This window comes from Cnephaeus nilssonii (genome assembly GCF_951640355.1).
Source record: "Cnephaeus nilssonii genome assembly, chromosome: 10".
Classification (NCBI taxonomy): domain Eukaryota; kingdom Metazoa; phylum Chordata; class Mammalia; order Chiroptera; family Vespertilionidae; genus Cnephaeus; species Cnephaeus nilssonii.
In genome coordinates this window covers 46,660,011-46,684,069 of record NC_137081.1, presented here as the reverse complement: position 1 = coordinate 46,684,069, position 24,059 = coordinate 46,660,011, and the positions used below count along the sequence as shown (strand labels likewise).

At 42.6% G+C, this 24,059-nt stretch overlaps 1 protein-coding gene across 1 annotated transcript in view; it reads left to right on the top strand.

Moving 5' to 3' along the window:
* MYO3B (myosin IIIB) overlaps nucleotides 1-24,059 on the top strand; it is a gene marked incomplete at its 3' end in the record, with an annotated part of 367,317 nt that overhangs the window by 157,185 nt on the left and 186,073 nt on the right. The window contains exons 20-21 of the mRNA XM_079782950.1: nucleotides 1,288-1,376; nucleotides 3,873-4,002. Of these exons, the coding sequence (XP_079639076.1) occupies nucleotides 1,288-1,376; nucleotides 3,873-4,002 (219 nt within the window). The remainder of the gene's footprint in view (nucleotides 1-1,287; nucleotides 1,377-3,872; nucleotides 4,003-24,059) is intronic.

Genomic DNA, 24,059 nt, shown 5'->3' with positions numbered 1-24,059 from the left:
CCAATGAGTGTGGCTTAATGGACCTATCCTGTGTATTTTAGCCACCTGGTGAGTTGTGAAAGTGCTTTTAGGGAATGGAAATGTTCAGCAAATGTCCTGGTAGAATATTCATCTTAAATCTCTCAAACCCTCCTCACTATCCTATTTCTGCAAACGGAAATACCATGAGCCTATGTAACATCGTTTTTATACCGTCTTTTCCCTTGTTTCCCACAAGCAATACTTGCTTCCCCTCCATTTCTTACCCTGCTCGCATATCTCCACCTGGACGCCCCTCCATCTTTAGGCCAAGTTTGTATAGAGGCCCCTTCTGGTCTCCTGGCGTCCAGGCTCCTACTCTCCCCTCTATCCTGCACATCCTAGCTAATGTAGTCTGTTTAAAGCCTCCTTTTGTAGGCTACTGTTCTCTATGGCATGACAATAAAACACCTCCTCCTGGCATTAAAGGCCCTCCTACCCCTGTTCCTCTTGGCCTCCTTCCTCTCTTCAGATCCGCGGTGTTGCACATGATCCTGGCCCTCACTTAGACTGTGAGATGCTTGAGGCAGCAAAGCTAGAATCCTGGCATCCCTTTAGTACTTCGCACCATTCCTCTCACAGAGGTGGCTCTCAGTCACAGCAATAGCAAAAGTGATCCTCGAGGGAGAACAAAGTTTCAGGTCTTTTCCCCAGATGGAAAATTGGTTTGTGGCAAGATTCGCTTCTAGGAGTTGAAATTGTCACCCTCGTTGGCTTCGTTTTATCTATAAAATTGTCACAAGTTGCCAGGATGAGTGTTTGCCTTCCATGGGATCTCTTCATGGTTCTGGAACTAATTGGCCAGAGTTCTGGTGTCATCACTGTCCATGCTCCATGCTAGGAGTTCTCAGAGCAGAACACGAGATCTCAGAGTACGGCCTGACACCAAAGACAACGTGAAGCCCTGGCCCGTTTGCTCAGTGGTTAGACTGTTGGCCTGTGAACTGAAGGGTCACAGGTTCAATTCAGGTCAGGGGCGCATGCCTTGGTTGCAGGCTCGATCTCCAGCCCTGTTGGGGTACGTGTGGGAGGCAACTAATAGATGTGTCTCTCTCCCATTGATGTTTCTCTCTGTCTCTCCCCTTCCCTTCCACTCTGAAAATCAATGGAGAGAATGTCCTCTGGTGAGGATTAACAACAACAACAATATAAGGATAATATCAGGCTCCTCTGAAATCCCTTATTCTGAGTCACTCATGCAAGGAGCATGTTTTTTGTTTGATGGAGGAAACAATTCACGCTGTAACTTTTAAACATGAAAATCCACAGATAAATTTGAGGATAATCTACGCTGCACATACTTCTGGAGGCCCAAGGGAGTGGAGCTGAGCTTTGGCATTCAGCACTACGCCGGAAAGGTGAGCCGAGCCGAATTACTCATCCTGAAATTGACAAGGGGAAGGTGTCCATACTACGCCGTCTGTGCCACTCACGAAATTGCTTGCAGACTTCTGTCTCCTTTTACCTCTTCCCGAACACCTAGTCACAGCGCCCAAGCTTTCTCAGTGGTGCCGATCGCTGAAAGTTGCCCCTGGCAAGCAAGCAGTTTCTCACCGGGGTGGCCGGCCAGCTGCCATCTGCTCCTCTCCCGGGGTTTGGCCTAGAAGTGACAGCTCTTCAGAGAGAAAACATGTTCTAGTTTTTTCGGCGGAGAATGTTCACATTCAGGGGTCATTTGGAGACGTGTAGGTAACAGGGGAAGCTTAGTATCACAGTGGGGCTCCAAGTGTAGCACTTTAAGTGTATGGCTACAGGGCACCCAAAATGTCTAGATGAAAAGGGGGGGGGGGGGAAATTCACTTCGTCATCCAGATGTTAAGCTTTCACAACATTAAACAAAATTTCTACTTTTCATTCATTTTACTTCAGTCTCAACTTCAAGTTCCTGAAGTGGATGGGCGACTAATTCAGGAAATTCTCTAGTCCCATAGCCAATAACTCATTGCTCAAGTTCCTCCAAAGGAGCCAGTGGCATTATGGCTAATTGGTTCTGGTGGGGGTCTGCTGAGGCCCTGGGCCCGGAAAATAGGTAGGACTTCAATAAAGGGCATTTTGGATTATTTTGTTGATTTGAGGTTTATTGAAATTATTTCTCAAATTCATATATGACATTAAAATAAATTTTGCCTGACTGAAGGCTGGTTGAATGGCAATCTAGTACAAGTGAAAAGGCAGATAAGCTTTCTCTTCTTCCCTTCTAGGTTCTTTGATTAAATTGATATAAGGTACATTAACACAGGGGTGGGGAACCTTTTTTCTGCTAAACACCATTTGGATATTTATAACATTATTCGTGGGCCATACAAAATCATCAACTTAAACATTAGCCTTCTATATTTGGTCAAACATTTAATTAACTCACCTCGAACGCCTTGGGAGGGCCAGGCCAAATGATTTCTCAGGCCTTATATGGCCCACGGGCCAGATGTTCCCCACCCCTGTGATTAACCTGAGAAAACAAATTAAGGCATGTATGTACAGAGTCCCGAAAGAATGTAATGCCCAAAGGACAGCCAGGCAACTGCAGCTTATATAACATCCTGAGCTAAGGAAAGGAGTAGCGGTCTGTCCATACAGAGGGAAGGGGGTCATTCAAGGAAGGCAGAGGAGGGGTTTGGAAAACAAAAGTTTGCCCTGTTATGCAGGTTGGTTGCTTAGGTAAAAAAGTCTGGCACTAGCTCTCTTCCCGGTACAGGCCCCTTCCAGTGTAAATTTAGGCAGTTGAGAGGGAGGTAGACAGTTTTTCCTGATTCTTCTGGGTTTTGATTGCTGTTAACTCAAAATACTCTTCGTGTCAGAGTGGCATATTTTGGGGTGACTTGTTCTGAACCCCTTCACAAGCAAAGGGGATTGTTTTTCTCTCTACACAGTACATGATGGTTTCTATTTTGGATCTTTGGTAGAAATTGTAACCCAGTTTTTGCTCTTAAATACTTAATTTACCTTTGCATTGATGTCTGCTTATTAATGTCCTTCACATCTGAGATACCCACATCTGCCCTGATCCTTCCTCCCCCATTCGTATCTGCTTCCCATTCCTGTCCTCTTCCTTATGCCTCCCTTTCCATCTCTCTGTCCTTCTATACCTTTTTCTTACCCACCCCTGTCCCTCCCCCTTTCGCCCTCTTCTTGATTTTAAGGGAGAAAAGGGTCCTTTTCTTTCTGGGTGGTGTCCTTTCCTGAATTAACTTACCATTAACATTTCTCTGGAGTGTTCCTTAACATTTCTCTGACTTGGATTCCCTCTTCCTGAGAACTGAGAACTGCTCAGCATCCCTGAGCAATCACCCCGGTGCTGTGAGCAGTACCTTGGAAAGCACTCAGAGTATAGTGGTTGTGAGCCTGGCACCAAATGGCCTGGGTTTGGATGGCTGCTCATCGCTTGAAATGTGTGACCATGGGCACATTATTCAGCTTCTCTCTAAGCCTCTGTTTGCCCACCAATAAAATGGAGATAATAAGTGTTTACCTCATAGGATGGATGCTTCACATATAGTTAGTGCACAGTATGTTTTTTTCTTTATTTTATTTTTTTCCCCATCACCATTTATCCTCCCTATATCCTACTCCACTCCCATAGGCCCCCTCCCTCCAGAATGTCCAAAATGTTTTAATAATTATTCTGATGTGATATTGATTTGACTCTTCAAAGAGCACCTGAACAAGAAATTAAGGTAAACTGGCCTGTCAAAAATTTCAAAATTTCCCCTTATCTGGTGGGCTGGATTTAAGAGCATGGCTGTGTCAAGATTAATTCTACACAGAGGTCAATTGATGACAACCTCAGACAGCTCACCAGTGTCACCAATGGTGGACAGTATTGGCTAACTTGTAGTTTGCTATTCATATTGCAGGTATCATATGATGCTTCCGGGTTTCTTGAGAAAAACAGAGACACTCTCCCTGCGGATGTGGTTGTAGTCCTAAGAACGTCAGAAAACAGGCTTCTTCAGCGACTCTTCTCAATCCCTTTAACCAAAACAGGTACTTGGAACCTCCCCCTGATAGCCCTGCAACCGATGCTTCTACAGGCCCTGCTGGGGTTTTCCAGTTAGTGTCTCAGTTCTGCCAGGGCTGCAGTACTAACACTGAACTTTAAACAGGGGTGAAGGTCTGATAAAGTTCAAGAAAAGGAAAGTGATTGTTTCTTTTGCAATTTAATTTTAGGTATACACTAGTAGCCTTGTGTACGAATCTATGCGCCAGTAGCTCTCTGCTGCCTTCCTGTAGCTCTCCGCACGATGCCCTGCCCTCCTGTGCCCCCCTCGCCTCCCTCCTCCCTCTCCCTTCCCCCCCCCATAGCTTGCTGTCCTGCCCCCTCCTGTAGCTTTTTGCCGCCCTCCTGTAGTTCGCTGCCCCACCCTCCTGCAAATCTGTGATCTGGTCGTTATGCCTCAAGGCGTAACCGATAATTAGCATATTCCTCTCATTATATAGGATTAGAAGCCAGGTGCATGAAAATTCATGCACTGGACAAGGGGTCCCTCAGCCCAGCCTTCCCCCTCTCACAGTGCGGGAGCCCTCACGGGCGGGAGGCGACCCAGTGATCAGGGGAAGGTGATGCTCCCATCATACCTCTGCTGCTGCCACTGCCGGTAGCTCAAGCCTCAGCCAGCCCTCGGGCAGCCCTGGGCGGCTGGGGGGCTGAGGGGACTGGGAGACTCTGGAGGCAGGTGCGCAGCACCCCAGCAGGGTTGAGGGGACTGGGCGCCACCATCTTGTGGCTGTGGGTGCCGCCATCTTTGAGGGCATGACAGTCAGTTAGCATAATCCCTCCTTATTGGCTGTGGGCGCCACCATCTTTGCGATGGTGTGAGTGTCAATTAGCATATTCCCTCTTTATTAGATAGGATATGTACACACACACACACACACACACACACACACACACACTTTCTCTAACATGAACTTTCACTTCTCATTTTCTCTGCCTGCTTCTTTTCATTCTTGCATTTATAAAACCATATGTTATTAATTCATGCTAACACTCTAACATGGTCTCAGTTTACCTAGAATATTAGGAAGATTATTCCTATTCATGTATGATTCCAAGTGAAGGGAGTGTAGGAATCAAAGCCATTCAATCATGGGGTTCTCAGAGGTTACCTGGTCCAATTTCCCACCCAGTCATCGACCACACCCCACTACTCCCCTAACCAGCTTGGAACTGGTCCATTGCTGGCCTACATCCACTACATCCACAGCCTATGCCTACTTACAGTCAACTTACGTTTAGTTGCTTAGTCAGTTCTCATGCCAGGAAGCAGGAAGTTGCTGATCTTTGCCAAATGAGTTTTAATTGGGTCAAGTTCCTTTGATTTACCTAGGATTCTGCTGCTTTTAGCTGGGAAAAATTAGATCTTTCCATAGCTGTCCTCTCAAGGGCTTTATTTATTTATTTATTTATTTATTTTTGAGGCTATATCTAGAAACAAATATGGGTATACTTTTAAGAATGGAGGGTGAGAAACCTCTTTATCGTTGTTCATAATTTCCTCTTCTTTTCTTCCCACGTCCCTCTTGGAATCGTTGGCACCCGTGTCTAGCATGAGACCTTTGCATGTTAAAAGAGTGTGGCTGCTAGGTCTGATTTTCAGCAATGTGCAGAGGAATAAAAAGCTGGGTTAAGAAAAAAGCCACAGTCTGCAACCTTTGCTTTATCTTAACTTGGGAGAAAAGTTGAAACCAGGGTCTTAACTTTATTCAAACATGCTCCTTTAAACAAAATAGTAGGGGGCCCACCAGAAGGCTGCCCTCTAGCTTCCTCTCCAGACCTCCCTTGGGCATAGTCAGGATTTGATTCATTATGAACTTCTGGAGAATGGGCAGGTGTGGGCAGGACTGGTGCTTCCTCACCAGACACTACGGCGTAGACTCAGACAGCTCTGTGCAGAGGCAAAGATAAGCCATTACGAATAGGAGATGTACTTTCTGAAATAAAATATATCCAAGGAACTTGTCAGTTGACATTAGCACTCTCCCATAAATATAAATAATGATTTGTCAAATCTGTTCACAGCTTTGGCATTTCCAATTTTTCAACCTCTGGCAAAAAATTTTTAAAAGTTCACAGTCTACGCCACTAGGTGGCGCTGTGTAAGAAATCAGGCTCTGCCTTCCATTGGCCCTGATCACTTAAAAGCAGGAAGGAACAGGAACAAAGAGATTCTTTTTTTTTTATGTTTTTCTCCGAAAGAGCTTTCCTCCTGTCTTTTAACTCTTCCTGAATCTTGCCTTAATGCTGCACTCTATACCAACTGGAGGGAACTAAAAAGTGCCTTCCTGAGAAGCTTCCTTGTATTCCTGAGTTGTATATTATGCATAATATTTTTTTTGAAATCCCAAGCTTTATTTCCTCTATATTTTGAGTATAAGTAACAAGCCACGAATACACATCAAAACTAATAAGCATGATTCTGTTTTCTTTTTCTGAAATTATTCATGTAAAAATGCCTTCGAACCACAAGCATTTATAGGACAGCTCCTAGTCGTAAGGCACTGTTTAGGCAGCAAATGAGAATACAGAGATAGAGATAATATGGCTTTGCCCGAGAGCCACTGGAACGTCCTTTTACCTTCATTTTCTGCCTAGAATTAGAGATTAATTTATCTACTTACAACAATATTTGTCCTCAAAACTCAGCTCTAAAGAGATCGTACATCTTATGTTATAGGTCAGACCATTAATTAAGCTTCTAAATTTTAAAACATCTATATTATATATTTTTTGGTTTTATTATATTACAGCCTTTGAAGGTGGGAAAACCTTAATGGACAGAAGTAGGTTGTGCTGCTTTTGCTGAAACTGCAAATACATGTTTAAGGCACAGGCCCCTTACGAAGGGAGACCTGGCTGTGCATCCCAGGGTTCTGGCTGAAACAGGATCCCACATACCTGTCATTTTGGAAAAGAATATGCTAATATTTTCAATGCATGAGTAACCATTTTCTTGGTCATTTTTATTTATCTTGCTTGAGACCCTCAAATACTTAAATGCGGCACTAATTCAGTGAACATAGATATTATGGGCGATGACTTCATAAACTTTTAGGGGATGAACTACCGAGAGGAAGGAAAAGGTCAAAATTGGGAACCCTTGGAGGCTGTTGGTCCCAAACTTAAGGAAGAGGTCCCGCACTGGGCCCTCAGATCTGAGAGGAGAGGTCAGGGCCCTGTGGGATGTCGGCAATGCTCTGGCTCCTGGTCTTGGTGGTGGCTGCATGGATGTTGGTTTTATAGTATTTATTATGCTGTGCATTTACGTTTTGCACACTTCTCTGTGCATGCATTCTGTTTCACAGTAATTCTTTTCTCCCCAAAATATAGAGCAGATACCTTAGAATCTTAAAAAAAAAAAAACCAAAGCCTCTACTTTTTTTTTTTAATTTAAGGTTCCCTGTCCAGCTGAAGTTTACCGCTAGCTGGACGGTGGCTGTCCTTGCTTTTATTCACAGGCATCGGAGCGCCTCGGGCTAACATTCCTGTCCTTTAAAACCAGCTTCCTCTCTGGGCTGCTGGGCAGGTAACCACCCCTTCATTAGTGGATATCAAACAGAAATATTGGTCTTCGGTTTAATCCCTTATCAAGGTTGAGAGGATTGACCTCTGTGTGTGTTTGTGTAAAACCATGACATAAAATCAGGGAGAGGAATGCAATTGGCATTTTCCTGTTTCCTGTTCACATGGCACATGCCTAAATACTGAAAAGCACAGAGTCATCAGCGTCTCCCAGGTTTCTGCAGTCCCCCAACCCCCACCAGCAGCGGCTCCTGCTGGCACACAGCTGCCTCTGGTGGGGGCCATGCCTCCGCCTGAGGGGCACACTTTGATGCCAAGGTATTGGGTGTCGATTGGGTAAATGGAGGCAGCTGCAGTCAACATGGGTTCTCTCAGTTCCCCTCTTGTACGACCACTTTAGGCCTGCTGATGGGCCACTTCAGAGGTGATGAAATTTTCTTTGTAATTCTTCCTATTGATAGGAAATGCTCTGAAGATTTTATGCGTGAAAATTTGATGTGGCAGCTACACTGCTTTCTAACCCTTCAGCTGGGACTTCTCAAACTGAATGATCTGCGTATAAAAACATTAAAAGGAAAGATGTTCTAACAAGGTCTCATGGCATATTTTCCTGTTTGGGCAATGTCCCACTCGCTACTAGTAAACTAGAGGAAAGTTCAAAGGGCTCAGGGGCGGAAAGAGAAGAGTTTTCAAAAGGATCCTGAAAAACCCTTTTCTGCCTTTGAATCATGAATCCTGACTTCCAAAGAGTAATTTGGGGTCTCAACGGCTTTAGGAACTTGGGGAAAACTATAAGAAACAAGAGTAGCTCCAGAGGGAACATCATCTGAGCCTGAAAGTCTGGCTTTTGCATCAGAAGCTAGAACTGAGCTTTGTCTCCACCGGCTCCTTCAGGTCTCTCCCGTGGAATTTGATTTGCAGTAAAATCAACAGTTAAGTCTCTCAATCTTGACTTCCACTGGCTCCCCTTTTTATTTATTTTTGTTAATCTTTACCCGAGATATTTTTCCATTGATTTTTAGAGAGTGTGGAAGGGAGGGGGAGATACATAGAGAGAAACATCAATGTGAGAAAGACACATTGTTTGGTTGCATCCGGCATGTGGGGGACCAAGCCTACAACCAAAGTTTGTGCCCTTGACCAGAATCAAACCCAGGACCCTTTAGTCCGCGGGCCCATGATGCTCTCTCCACTGAGCCAAACCTGCTAAGGGCTGAATCCCCTTTTATTTGGATGTGGAGGGAGCAAGATGAGCCTCCATGTTGTATCTGCAAAGCATTGTAATGCTTTCACTGCTAACATACTTGTTGATTGTTCCTGATTCTGTAGCTCCCCAAATTAAATGCTTTAAGCTCCTAAGAGGAGCCATTAATAACCATCTCTGAGTTTTCATTTTCTATTTATGGCTGCTCCTCCATCCTGACAGTTCAGCAAATGAGTTTAGCAGGATGAGCTGACTCTAAATGACCAAGTTCTAGGGTCAAGGACATGAACAGTCTTCCACTCTTCCTGAAACAGAGGCTGTAAGGAGCCAGCCCTGTCAGGGAGCCCTGGTGAGTCCGTTCCTCCGCACACAGAGGCCCACTTCATTCTGTTTAATTTGGGTGTGTGTTTCAGTCAATAGATAATTACATGTGTATCATCTTTCTAGATAGGGTGGTATGCATAGGTGATTTCTACAAGGGATAAAAGAAAATCCTAGCCAGAATAGTCAGGGACAGATAGTGCCAAATCCTAAAATGTATAAAAAAGTAAGAAAAATAAATAAACTCTGAACAGGCATGTAAATCAATAAAGTGGGCAATATATCACTGTGTCTATACAAGTAACAATAGAAGGGCCCTGGCTGGTGTGGCTCCATGCACTGAGTGTTGTCCCATGCACTGAGAGATCGCCAGCTCTATTTACCCCCTCCCCCCTTGCTGGCTCAATCCCCAGTAGTAGGGGACGTGCAGGAGGCAGCCAGTTGACGCGTGTCTCGCCCTCTCCCTTCTCTCTCTAAAATCAATAAAACATATTTTAAAAAATAGAAGAAAAAGTCATGGAAATACCATGAGTTGACATGAAAAAGAGTTCTTTTAACTAAGACAGGCTTCTTGGAAGAGATTAAAATACAAATAAAAGGCTAGAGAAAATTGAGCAGTCTGGGAGTAATGAGGTTTCTAAGCATGGAAAGGAGAGGGAAGTGGAAGTGGGATGATTAAGGGAGGAAAGGACTCAAGACAAAGGGAGGGAAGCAAGATGGAAAACGATGGCGAGCTGCTGGGTGGCGGGGGGTTCCTGATGCTGATCTGAAATACTGTGGGAGATGAGGGTGGGCTCCTGAAGAGAACCATTCAGAATGAGAAAGGGAAACGTGAGCAGGGGTGTTAAAGACTGACCAGAGAGGACAAGGGTGTTCCCAAGGAGTCAGCTGTGTGTAACAGACACTCAATAGCTACTTTTACATTCTACACTTACAACTAGCATTTATTCTGAGTTAATTTTTGTATGGGGTACGAGGTTGAGATTCATTTTTTCATAAGTATGCCCATTTAATGAAATGACTATCCTTTTTCCATTGACCTGCTTTCACACTTGTCAAAAACCAATTGGTTGTATTTGTGCGGGTCTGTTTTATTGACCTACATATCTAACTCTTCACCAATACCACACTGCCTCTTGTAGCATTTATAGTAAGTCCTAAAGGCAGGTAGTGTGATTCCTCCAACTTTATTCTTCTTTTTCAAAAATTCTTTTGGTTCTTCTAGGTCCTTCACCTATAATTTTTAAAAGCAGCTTGTCTATATCTATTTATTTAAGAAAACCTGTGTTCTCACATGGTCGCCCCTTGATCTGTTTGTATATTTTCTCTGTCCTAATCTCTTCTTATAAGGACAATGAAGTCATAACGGATGAGGGCCCACTCATAGGACCTCCTTTGAACTTAAGCACCTTTTTAAAGCTTCTATCTCTAAATTAAGTCAAATTCTGAGGTTCAGCATATAAATTGGGAGAGGGGGTTGTTGGTACAGTTCAGCTCATAACAGGTCACTAAGAGTTGAGGGGCTCGTTCAGGATGAGCCGCAGGGACGGCTGTGACCAGCCAGATAATGTGCCACTTCTGCCAGTCAGGGAAACAGAACTCTGCCCTTTCCCCTTTCTTCCTCCCCTTCCTGCACCAGAGGAGCTGGCCCAGAGCAGAGGTGTTGAGAGAAGACTCTGTCAGTCATGAAAGCTTCAGTCCACCCTGGAGGGAAAGGGAGAATGGGGCAAAGAACTTTGAATTGATATGCTAGTAAAGGTTAAAAATAAATAAGAAGGAATCTTCAAAACCAAAAATAATCTTTAGTAACAGAAAATATCAGGCGAATCTATGAAATGGGGCTGGAATATGAGTAAGAGAGCTCCTGTCCCCATAGAGAGGTGCAGTGTCAGCATGAGCGGGGAAGTTGCAGGGAAAAGTGGAACCGTTTCTTGCTTATCCCCGATGAACTGAGATGCCTCAATAGGCTGACTTCATGCTCAAGGCACAGCAGAGAACCACACTGCTCTCTGCAGGTGTGACCCAGGGAGCTGGAAGGTGCCATCACTAGCTGGGGAGTCTTCCCAGCACCCGCCGGGAATGGGCAAGAGTCAGATTCTTGTCTCAGGAGTAGAGCAAATGATGCTGAGGGTCATTTGAATAATGGAAATAGCAAATGTTAATTATACTCATCTCCAATAATTTGCAAGCAGAGCTGTGGAGTTTAGTACTTTGGCCTACCCAGCTGTGCAGTTGTCTCATACAACAGTCTTGTCTACTTGAGAAAATTGTAAGCTCCACGAGGACAAGACAGTGTCTTCTATTTCATTTATATACAGAACATACAGCCAGCACTGCTCACAGGGCTGCATAGTGCCATGCCATTATCCATGCTAATTCTGCTTTCTGGAGATATTTCTGTCCCTTCACTCTCATCACCACACCATTCATCTGTGCCCCCTCCTCTGCCTCCTAATCCTTTTCTTAGGTCAACACTCAACCACTGAGCCACACTGGCTGGGCGACCACTATTTTTGAGTGTGTGAGAGAAGTCGCTATTCTGGATTCGCAGAGTTTAGCACAAGGTTTTAAAAGTTCCTTTGGCTCTAGAAGAGTCCCATGTTATCAGTATCTAGAACAGTGTTTTCTGAAGTGTGTTTCATAAAACACTAGGCTTGTGGGAGGTGAAGAGGTGTGGTGAATAAGAGATTTCTATGGTCAAAAAGTATGGAGAATATTAAATATGAAAATTCAATAGGTATCTTTACTGCAGAAATATCAACGTGGTTCTCATGTACAGAGCTTCCAAAACCAGTAAGAATCTTTTTGTGAAAAGCATCTTGAGGATCAAGAGTCAAATGGGCCAGGCCGGTGATGCTCAGTGGTTGAGCTTCAACTTATGAACCAGGAGATCATGGTTCCATTCCCAGTTAAGGCATATCCCAGGTTGCGGGCTTGATCCCCAGTGTGGGTGTGCAAGAGGCAGCTGATCAATGATTCTCTCTCATCATTGATGTTTCTATGTCTCTCTCCCTCTCCCTTCCTCTCTGAAATTAATTATATATATATATAATTAATATATATATTAAAAAGATTCAAATGGGACCCACTGAGGCAATGCTGATCAGAGAATTTTCGCCCACGTCTTGTCCAGCATGGGTCCTGAGTCCCATTTCTTAAAGTCCCTCATGCTTTCCTAGCTCTAGGGAGACTCTGTTGCTGTTATGTCCTTAGAAAACTAAAAATAACCTTAAACACTAGAAACTAAAACCTTCCGTATCGAGTGGTAATGATGACTAATATTGGGAAAGTTAGTATCTGTTGTGAATGAGATCCACTGTCTTTCCCAAACACATTTTAAACATAGCTCCTAAAAGTGACAGCGAATGTACATTTTATTTTTAAGTGGCACTTCAATTTAGAGCCATTTTGTTTTATTTCTTTAATGTTCCTGTCAAGTATAGCAAATATAGCAGTTTTTGATTTTTCAAATGGTCAGAAATGCAAGAAAAATACATTCTGATTCTCTCAGCCAGCATCTTTCTCATTCATAGAAAAGAAATATGTTCCCATTTAGGATGAAAGGTTCTTTGCTTTCATTTCATAGCTCATATTGGAGGAAAAGTCTCAAGGTCCTTTACAGTTTGTCAATTTATTCCACTATTAACTCTCTCTATAATGGAACTTTCAGGTCCCTCCTCCCCCTCCCTTTACTAAAAGATAACTCTGGGCACTTCAAGTCAAATGAATTCGAAACAAAGCCATTAAAATTGTAATCTCTCTACTTAGAGAGGGATCACAACTTAACACTTTTTCCCCAGGAATTTGGGTCATGTTAATAAAAACTGCATTTTTCTCTTTAGAGCACAAGACCAGATTCTAACAGTCTAGTCCATATGTTAGGAGCATATAAAAGTTAATCATTTTGCTCTGGTGCCAGCATCTTGTATGTGAAGAGAAGCTGTAAACCACAGCTGTGTGGAGTAACAATTGTGAACTTTACTGGCATGCACATGTGAGATGTCAGTAAACTAAAAAAAATGTCACTTAACTGAACTTGAGAGTTGGAAATGGGAGAGGACCACTGATATTTTATTAAGGTTCCAGTTTAGTAGAGTGGTTCCATTCTTTGCATTTCACAAGGGTAATTCAATTCACACAAAAACCAAATCAACTTTTCCCCCCAATGATGACTAGATTTGGTTTAGCCATAATAGTGATTGCTGAGTAATCAGTGGGATTGCTGTGTGGTTGACTTGGTTCAGTATGTAAATGACTTAAAAAATTCCAGACATTCATCTAAAATCAATTGGGTTCAGCAGATGAGTGGGGGGAAAAACACACACAAAAATACTATGGTACATTGACACAATGGAATACTACATGGCAATAAAAAGGAAAGAACTCTTACTATTTGCAACAGCATGGATTGACCTGGAAAGTAGTATGGTGAATGAAATAAGCCAGTCAGAGAAAGACAAGTATCACATGATCTCACTCATATGTGGAATGCAATGAACCAAGTAAACTGATGATCAAAAATAGACCCAGAGACATAGAAGCATGAACAGACCATTGAACCTCAGAGGGAAGGCAGGGGAGGGTGGGTGGGAAGAGATCAAGCAATGAACTTGTATGCATATATGTATAGCCCATGGACACAGACAATGGGGTGGTGAGGGCCTGGGTGGGAGATGGATGCGGGCTGGAAGGCGTTAATGGGAGTAAAAGAAGGATTTATGTAATATTTTCAGCAATAAAGATTTTTTAAAAAATCAAATCAATTGCGTTTAATCAGTTTGGCCAGGCAGCAATCCCACCAATTATTCAGTGGTCTACCTTGGATATGATCAAAAGCCCTGAAACAACCCCACAGTCTTAAATTAGGACATCCTAATTGACGGGCTTTCTCAGTATTACTTCACGGCTCTGCACTTTGGATATTTAGGCAAGAAACTTGAATACTTTTTGCCTCAGTTTCTTTTCTTGATAGATTGGGAACATGGCTCACAGGGTTGTCCACAGGGTTGTCATATTAAAGAATTCATTTCACACACTGAGCACAGTGTCTACTACATTGTAAACACTCAGTAAATGTTAGCACTTAAGTATTGTCAACTCTTTTCCGATCTGGTGCAAAGGGACAAATATCGGGCAAAATAAGTGGATTTCTCCTTTATTTTCTTATCTCTGATGGATTTTTTTTCAAGACAATAGATAGTACTATACAGTACTATGGGTTCTTCCTCCCTCCCTCCCTCCCTCCCTTTCTTCCTTCCCTTCTGTTGATAGTTTGTGATTTCTGCTTTAAAAATAATATTTTTAAGACAAATAGGAAAGAATAAAATAAACCCCAGACATTAAATCCTCAGTTATTTGCTTTCTTTTCTAGTCATCAAACCCAATATTTAATGAGGCTCTAGGCCAGGGGTCCTCAAACTTTTTAAACAGGGGGCCAGTTCACTGTCCCTCAGACCGTTGGAGGGCCGGACTATAGTTTAAAAAAAACTATGAACTAATTCCTATGCACACTGCACATATCTTATTTTGAAGTAAAAAAACAAAATGGCAAAAACACCCGCATGTGGCCCGCGGGCCGTAGTTTGAGAACGCCTGCTCTAGGCAATAGAAAATTGGATATTCTGTAAACTCTGATTAAGTGGAACCCCTAATTAATAACATGTTTGTAAATCTCAAAATATATGCGTTAAAGATTATCACTAAACTGAGCCAAGTTATTTAGCTTAAACTAAAACTCCTTGACCAACTAGGACCTGTAGGGGTATACGTGGCTCTAATAAAACCCCCTATACCAACAACATCTGCATCTTTACTCATCACTGAAATTCTGTTAACTATAAATTGAACAGGAAAACTTTATTCCAGAAATTCAATAAACATTCATCTAGCCTTCTGGGTTGATGAAACCCAGATACTAAGAAGGCAAGTAACTTGTTCGAGCCCTCTTAACAAGTAAGTGGCAACACTGACACAAACCCCAGGTGGTTGGATCCCAGAAATTTACAATCTTAACCACTTCAGCTCTGTAATCCAGGCCTCAGCTTGAGCAAAGGTTCTGAAATATAAGTGGAGCATGTCATGGCCAGAGACTAGCAAAACGTTCAGGGTATGTAGAGGGAAGCGAAGTGAGTTGGGGCCTGCTCCTGGATGGTGTTGGATGTCATGTTAAATAAAAGTTTAATGCAACTCAGTTTATTCATTCACTCATTCATTCACATGTATTTATTGAGTGCTTGCTGTGTGATAGATATATTGTGCTAAGCACTAGATATACAGTGGCAAATAGGATAGACTTAGTGCCTGCCCCCATGGAGCTTAGACTCCAATGAGGAGTCACAAGACACAGTATTAATTAGATTCATGGGTAGCTTTCAGTGCATCAGGGAACATCTTTGGCTTTGAAAGAGATATTCTCTAGAAACATTTAAACCATAAATCTATTTCATTCAGGTTTATTACTCATCCATGGTGCTATACGAACTGCAAAAATGGTTCACAGTCAATTGCTTGTTTCCATGGAATAATGTTCTTGAATGACTGAAAGAAAAATCTGTGATACTGAAGTTTGCCAAGAGATGGAAGAGATGATCCATCTATAGAAATTGAGGCTAAAAATTATCTAAAATGTTGTTCTGGTGCATTAAAGCATCTTTGATAAACTTTTGTCTTTTAGCTTCAAACATATGTAGGGAACTTTGCAAGCCTTAGAGCAGGTGCTGAATAAATACTTTTGAATGAATGAATGAGAATAGATGTACTAAGTGCCCAACTTTAATGAGCTTGTAATCTCTATAAGGAATCAAATAATTTCCAAAGAAAATTACCAATATAAGGTAAAATATTTGCATTGACTTAAAAGGACTCAGAGACAAGTGCACTGACTGGCTGCAGCCTCTTTATTTGGCATAGAGTTGTAATAATTGTAGAGTCCCTTCATCAGAGAAATAATCTTTTTTGTTGGCTTTTATTTTCTATAGTTTGTATTCTTTTAAAAAATCAGTAATTAATTGCATTCCAAGTCTGCAGGATTAGACTTGAATTTAGAAAGTTTTTGAAATCAAACATATAATCCTATATAATAAAACCCTAATATGCAAATCGACTGAATGGCAGAGTGACTGGTCGCTATGACATGCACTGACCACCAGGGGGCAGATGTTCAACGCAGGAGCTGTCCCCAGGTGGTCAGTGCACTCCCACAAGGGGAGCACAGCTCAGCCAGAAGCTGGGCTCATGGCTGGTGAGCGCAGCAGCAGTGGTGGGAGCCTCTCTTGCCTCCGCAGCAGCACAAAGGACCCCTTGGGGGATACCTGCCTGCTGGCTTAGGCCCACTCCCTAAGCCTGCAGGCGGACATCCCCCGAGGGGTCCCAGACTGCCAGAGGGCACAGGCCAGACTGAGGGAATCCCCCACCCCCCAGTACATGAATATCGTGCACGGGGCCTCTAGTATATACACTGAGTGGCCAGATTATTATGATCTCTGAATGCATAATAATCTGGCCACTCAGTGTGTGTGTGTGTGTGTGTGTGTGTGTGTGTGTGTGTGTATTTATATATTTATATATGTTAGAGGCCCGGTGCATGGCCAGCCTGCTTGCTGGTCAAGCTCCTGGTCAAGAGGACAATTTGCATATTAGCCTTTTATTATATAGGATATACACTGAGTGGCCAGATTATTATGTGTTCAGAGATCATAATAATCTGGTCACTCTGTATACACACACACACACACACACACACACACACACATATATATATATATAATGACTATGTTCATATTAATACCTATTTTTCCCCCAAAATGGCTTGTATTTGCTAATATGGAAACTGAAAGAAGCGTATTTTTTTTTTACTAGGAGAATATATGTTATGATGTTGAAGGCAAGCATCTTGAATTACTTAATCTTTAAGACATTGCAGAGAGGGAGCAAAAAACTTTGTCCCCTCTCTCATGGGCTAAAGAAGAAGAGTAATATAAAAATTAGACATCTGAATAAGCTCACTTTAGCCACAATAACAAAGTGAAGAAGGAGGAGTAACTGGAAATATACCACAGAAACAGTCATTGCTAGTTGCTCATGGTGATTAACTATGAGTAGAGCAAATTAAAATTACAAGTATAAAGACAAGTGACTTGCCATTCCCTTCCAGTGAAAGTACTAAGGTGGGGGAGGAAGAAATTTTTCTCTACCCTTCTAGATTCTTTCAGCTGGCCTAATAATTAAATCTCCATGAGACAGATTAACAAGAGAAAATAACCAAATTTAATTACATACATGTATACAGAGACCCCATATGTATGAGAGGTTCAGAGACAGAAAGGTAAAATGAGGTGTATATGGCATCCTGAGCTAAGGAATGAGGGGAGATGCCCCAAGGCTTCAGAGGGGAGGAGGGTAAGTCACAGGACAATAACAAGAGCAGGTGTTGAGTAATTAGAAATGTGTGCCGCCCCATAGATAGGTCATGAAAACATATTTCTGGTGATAACTTCTATTATTGGCAAGGTTCCAAATTTAAAGTCTTTAAGGGAGAAGTAAAAGTTTCTCTTGAGTCCACAAGATTTCGATTTTTCTTCAGCTCAAAATAATCTACATGCCAAAGTAGAATATCTTGGGGAGGCCTGTTCTGAACCCCTTCACTAACTATGGGGGCAATTTTTGGAGGGAGAAAGCATGGAAAAGGAAGACTTTATTAAGGCATTATAAATTGCTGGTGAGGCCATAGACCCAAGCTTTGCTATTTCACTCTTCCAGTGGCCTGCAGGTGGATTATTTATTCATCTTTGTGGCCAAAGGTGAATGAATGGTTTGGATACAAGCCATTAAGGGCCTCATACCAGTTAGTTACTACAAATGCTAATGAGGCCAAATGCTAATGGGTAGAAAAGTGACATTCCATAGTCTGAGACTAGAATCCTAAATAAAATGCTCAGTCAAAAGAGAATAAACTGATTACTGCAGATAAAAAGCAATAAAAAGTCCCTCAACACACCTTATCTGTTGATGGTGGGTCAGTTATATGATTTCCTTGTGTGAAGCACATTGTTTCCTTGTGTTTTCAATTAAGACTGAGAAAGCCACATGGGCCTTCAGAAAACAAGAGGCTGTTAATGTCCCATTGTGCAAGATGATGGTTGAGTGCTTGGAACAGTGTTTCTTTGGTTCTCCCTCTTTAGCAATGAAAAGGACACTAGACTTGAAACTGAGAAACCTAGATTCTTATCCTAGGCCTGCGATGGACTTCAAATCACTTCCACACTCTATGACTCACTTGTATTTTATGTCAAACAAGGAATTTGAGGAGATCAGTGGTCCACCACTCGTGCGCCATAGCATTCTGCCATGGCATCCATGGAGCAAGCCCTTTGTGTTCATGCTGCTTCATCAAGAGCAAAGTCCAGCAATGTGGTGTAAGATGGGTGGGCCTTTTTGTGAGGGGGAACTACAAGGAACAGTGTAATGCTGACTGGTGACAAATTCTCTCCTTCACATGTAAACATCTTACCTGAGTGAAGTAATAGAATACATTTATCTATCCATGAACAAATTAGACCTCGATTAGTTGTCCGAAGAGAACTGACAACTGAAGGTTTGCAATGCTGACAGGAAAGGTTTGATGAGGATATGGAGGTTTGTGCTGCCTGGAAAAGTTCAGGGTGGGGCATGGAAGTAGGGGAATTGGTTGTCAGGGTAGCGAGATGATAGAGCATTAAAGCCATGCTGCACCTTCGAAGTGGAAACAGGGAAGGGAAAAGGAGTGGGGGGGGGGGGAGGGGACTTGAATATATTCTTTGCAAAGTTATAGTTTTGTCCAGGACTAGCACTGATTGGACTAAAGACCACTCTGTTGCATGTGGATATTGCTCTGAGATGGGAATATGTGACTCGTACATATCAGTGATGTCAGTGCTGATATGTGTGTGGATTTCATATTTTTCTGAACGAGTCGTTTTCTTGGATACATATCAACAGTCTGGGCACCAATATTTGTAATATAGTACATTGCACCAATTGAATAAATACATGCCAAGCCATTTAACAGCCATGTTCTGTCCACACAAACTCCACCAAAAATGTGGGAAAGGCAAACAATGCCCAGAGTTTTTTTTTTAACCTGGCTCTACAAAGGGCAAAGTCTTGTCATTTACTAGCAGATAGACTGAACTGGCAGCTTCCACCAACGTGGCGATAAAATATGGAAAGCGGCCTCAGCTCCCCTGCTGACTGAGTTAGGAAGGGAAGCCTTGTTACCTTCCTTCTGGAAGCATTCTGATGGTTTTGTACAGTTGTTGGCTGGGCTGACATCCTGTTTATGAGTTTTAAAGCTTAAGGAGGAAAGAAGGAGATACTATTTTTAGTTCAGCTCTACAAATTTGAAAACCTCTAGGTCACAAATCTTTAAAGCTGTGGTTCACATTCTAAATGAAAAAAAGCAAAAACATTGGTTTGGTTTCCTTTAAGCAAATAGTCATCATGCAGAAATTCCTTAAGATGCCAGCAACTGCCAATTAAAAGTCAATACAGGAATGGGAAAGGAGTTTCTTTTGGCTTTGAATTTCCTATACACATGACAAAGGCAAGGTTGTGTATTCAGAAAAGAGAGTGCATGTCTTTCTTCAATAAAACAACCAGGGGTACGGTTGGCCTCTTATTTACTCTTGATTTCTTCTCTCCACAAAACTACAGCTCCTCCACTGCCCGCCTACCCATTTATTAATACTAACACTCAGAGCCACAGATACATGCCAAGGGAGGAGTTAAAAACTGCAGAACAAAATCTAACTTCACATTTTCTCTCTTGGCCTCCTACAACTGTGTCATATTTTTGCTCACTATTTTAAATTACCTCAATGTATCAAATTTAAAACAGGTTCTTGTTATAAATTTAGAATAGATCCTATATAATACTAGAGGCCTGATGCACGAAGATTCGTGCAAGAATGGGCCTTCCTTCCCCTGGCTGCTGGCACCGCCTTCACTCCGGCCAGAGCTGCCTTTTCGCTCCGGCCTGGGACACCTTTCCACCTTCCCATGCTGACCAGAGGCCTGGAGCAGCTGGGGCGCTTGGTGCCTGCATATGCAAATTAACCTGCCATCTTTGTTGTGTTAATTTGCATACTCACTCCTGATTGGCTGGTGGGTGTCGTGAAGGTACAGTCAATTTGCATTTTACTCTTTTATTAGTGTAGAAAAGCCTAATATGCTAAGTGTCTGGTCATCTGGTCATCCATTCAACCAATCAAAGTATAATATTCTAATGATATGCTAAGGCTGTTCAACCGCTTTCTATGTCATGCACTGACCACCAGGGGGCAGATGCTCTGACCGGTAGGTTAGCTTGCTGCTGGGGTCTGGCCGATTGGGACTGAGTGAGATGGGTCAGCCATTCCTTGGAGCCCTCCTGTGGTCCCTCCCTGGCTGGCCAACCTCCCATGTCCCTCCCCAGCCCCGATCATGCACCAGTGGGGTCCCTCAGCCTGGCCTGCACCCTCTCGCAATCCAGGACCCCTCAGGGGATGTCGGAGAGCTGGTTTTAGCCTGATCCTGCAGGCCAGGCCAAGGGACCTCACTGGTACATGAATTCATGCACCGGCCTCTGGTAGTTATATAAAGACAAACTAAGTTATTTTTTAAACATACAAATACTATATAGTACAGGCGTCCTCAAATTACAGCCCGCGGGCCACATGCAGGTGTTTTTGCCGTTTTGTTTTTTTACTTCAAAATAAGATATGTGCAGTGTGCATAGAAATTTGTTCATAGTTTTTTTTTAAACCACAGTCCGGCCCTCCAACAGTCTGAGGGACAGTGAACTGGCCCCTGTTTAAAAAGTTTGAGGACCCCTGCTATAGTATGTTTTGAACAGCTACTGAATTTAACTCCTTGCGTTTTTATTAGATACAGTGTTATTAACTGAAATGAGAACATTTCAATCGCTGCATAAATCTCAATAGTGTAGGTCTGTCTCAAGTTGACTCCCGAAACGTTAGTCACACAACCTATTGACCAAACAAAGCAGAGTTCATTGCTTACCACAGTAAGGGAGACCATCAGCTCTCAAAGCTTGGCAGCGTCTGGGAGAAGGAAAGGCAGGTCAGAATTTATTGAGAGATCAAATTTGATGTAAAGAGGGTCTTTCAAAGTGAAGAAGCTTGGTAAGGATTGGGTAAGGATCACGCATAATACAACAGTCCACGATTGGTGGAAACAGTGAAGGGAGGATTTTGAAATGAGGGATCCACAGAATCACAGGGTTTAAAGTTTCTGTGGATATTTTCCATTGAAGAGTTCTGGCTCTGGGTCTTCAGGGAAGCTCCTGTGATGAATAATCAAACCATTTGCCGGGACAGGAGGCTCCCGGAAAAGAAATTCATGCTAATAAAGACAGTAATAGTACAAGGTCACTTTCATGTACACAGCAGGTGTGATTTTGGTTCTCAATATCCAAGCTGACTGTACAGTACTTGGTTTCAGTTCTCAAGTCTACTCAGATAATCTGATAACATGAATTGAAGCATTTTATTTTTTATTTGGAGCTTCTTTTTTGGTAGCAATTAGACACAAACCTTTTGCATTTTAGCAATGCTTTGCAATCGTTAATAAGCTTTTTAACCTATTTCTTGTGTTAGGGAAAATTAAAACAGGCAGAGTGGTGCAGCCACTATGGAAAATTTCCCTACAAATGCTCACCAGCAGTCACCACTGGAAGCCTGCAACAGATCCTGCAAACCCATAGGGGGCAGCAGAGGGAAGCCGAATCCTGGAGTGATCCTTTAGACCAGCAACTCACCCTTTCAGGCAATTGTTAGAGGTGACTAAAGATGAAATCATGGGTGCTGGGTACTTTCCAAGAGATGAAAATCCTCTGTCTGAGGCAAGCAGGAAATTGCCGTTTTTAAAAACTTCCAGCTCTGTCTTCAGACCACTTGTCTCTTTCCCCTGAAGTTGCAAGCAGGGAAGTTGTGTGGGGTCATTGCAAGCTCCACTTCAGACTCTCTTTTAACCCAGTTCCTACATAGGATATACAGTGCATTAGATGGCTCTGACTTCCTTTTTCTCCTCGGTAGTCACATTTTAGGGATGCAAAGGAGGGTGCTCTAGGGGCAATGAGGCATCCTCAGCCTACAACACTGACTAGGGTAAAGTACTGAGGATGCTCTTAACATTTGAAAGAAGTGTGAACAGTGTATTTACATTTCAATTAAAATGGAAACTTCTTGCAGGTTATGTTTCTAAAAGGTGTGGGGCACATCTGCTGAGGTCTATTGTTTAGTCATGCTGTAAATCCTTTTGAAACGTGTGAAAATGCTTCCCACTCATTATAAAGCTCCCGCCACCCCTGGATTACAACTTTGATGTCACCAATCTTGCTTCAAAGGCTTCTTTCTGGGCTATTAATCACAGTTTAGCCTCTGAAGATATCGCCAGAAAAAACATTGGACATCTTTGTGCTAGACTTGCTAAAAACTTTGAAATCTTGAGAGTTGCATATGCACAAATTGCAGCATTTCCTTTCATTGACAACTTTTTATTTTGCTGCAGAATCAAATGACATTATAGGTAAAAATATAAATGGGTCTCTTTACCCCTTGATTTGGGGTAAAGGAGATGAGAGAGGAGATGAAGGCTGGGAAACGGGGGAGAAGAGAGTTTGAGCAAGTCACTCAGACCCCTCCAAAGTAAAAAGCGGTAGGAACCAGAGTGACCAAGACATTGAGGTTTTCAAAGGGGAGTTGCCTTATCATTTTTTCTCATCTTTCTTTTTTTTTTTTTTAACTAACCACCGCTCACAGTGTCAAATTACTAAGGTTCCCTTGCCCTCTACTCTCTTTGAGACTTTTGTGAACTGTTCACCCCCAATAATAATAACAATCAATGCTGGTAATGTGACGTGAGCACTTAACCTTGTACCAGCCCAGCCCCACGTTGGCAGTGCTTTTCGTAAATGATATCCATGAATGCCCATAGCAACTCTGAGAATTAGGTGGTATTGTCTTCAAATTACACACAAGGAACCCGAAGCTCTGAGATGTTAATTAACTTGTCGAAGGTCATGCCCCTGGCAAATGTAAAGCTCTGGGGAGGACGCAAGAGGCTGCTGCCCACGCTCCCAGTGTGCGTGGCTGGGCTCCTCCTTACCTGCCGAGAGACCCATACGCCCGTTCTGCTCGTCAGTGTCTGCCTACAGCCTGGCATGGCTCTCTATTGCCCACCTTGTCTTTTGGGAAAACTCTCAACATCTTTTTTCTCCACATTTATCTTCTTCAATGAGTAGCAGTGCCCTATATAGAGACTTTTTAAATATATATATTTTTTATTGATTTCAGAGAGGAAGGGAGAGGGAGAGAGAGATAGAAACATCAATGGTGAGAGAGAATCATTAATTGGCTGCCTTCCGCACACCCCACACTGGAGATCGAGCCCGAAACCCAGGTTCAACATTCAACCATTGAACCACGCTGACTGAGCTATAGAGAGACTTTTTAAAAACATTGTGATAAAAGCACATAACATGAAATCAACTCCCCTAACAAATTTTAAGTATACAGTGCAGTGCTGCTCATTATGTGCACATTGTTGTACAGCAGATCTCTCAAAATTTCTCATATACCCATAGAACAGCAGCTCCCCATTTTCCTGTATCCCCCCGCCCTGGCAACCAACATTCTACTCTCTGCTCTTACGAATTTGATGACTTTTGATAGCTCGTATAAGTGGAATCATGCAGTGTTTGTCCTTCTGTGACTGGCTTGTTTCACTTAGCATAATGTCCTCCAGGTTCACTCATGTTGTCTCAAATGGACAGGTCTTCCTTCATTCTTAATGTTGAATATTCTCTTCTAAATGTTGATGTAAGAAACATCCAAACCTGGATTGCTATGATTTTCTATGAATTTATTTGAACCAACCTGATGACAGTCGCTGGGAAACAAAATCTCAACATATTGAGAAAATGCTCCAGAGAATGGCAGTTTTACTGCTTATTTTATACAT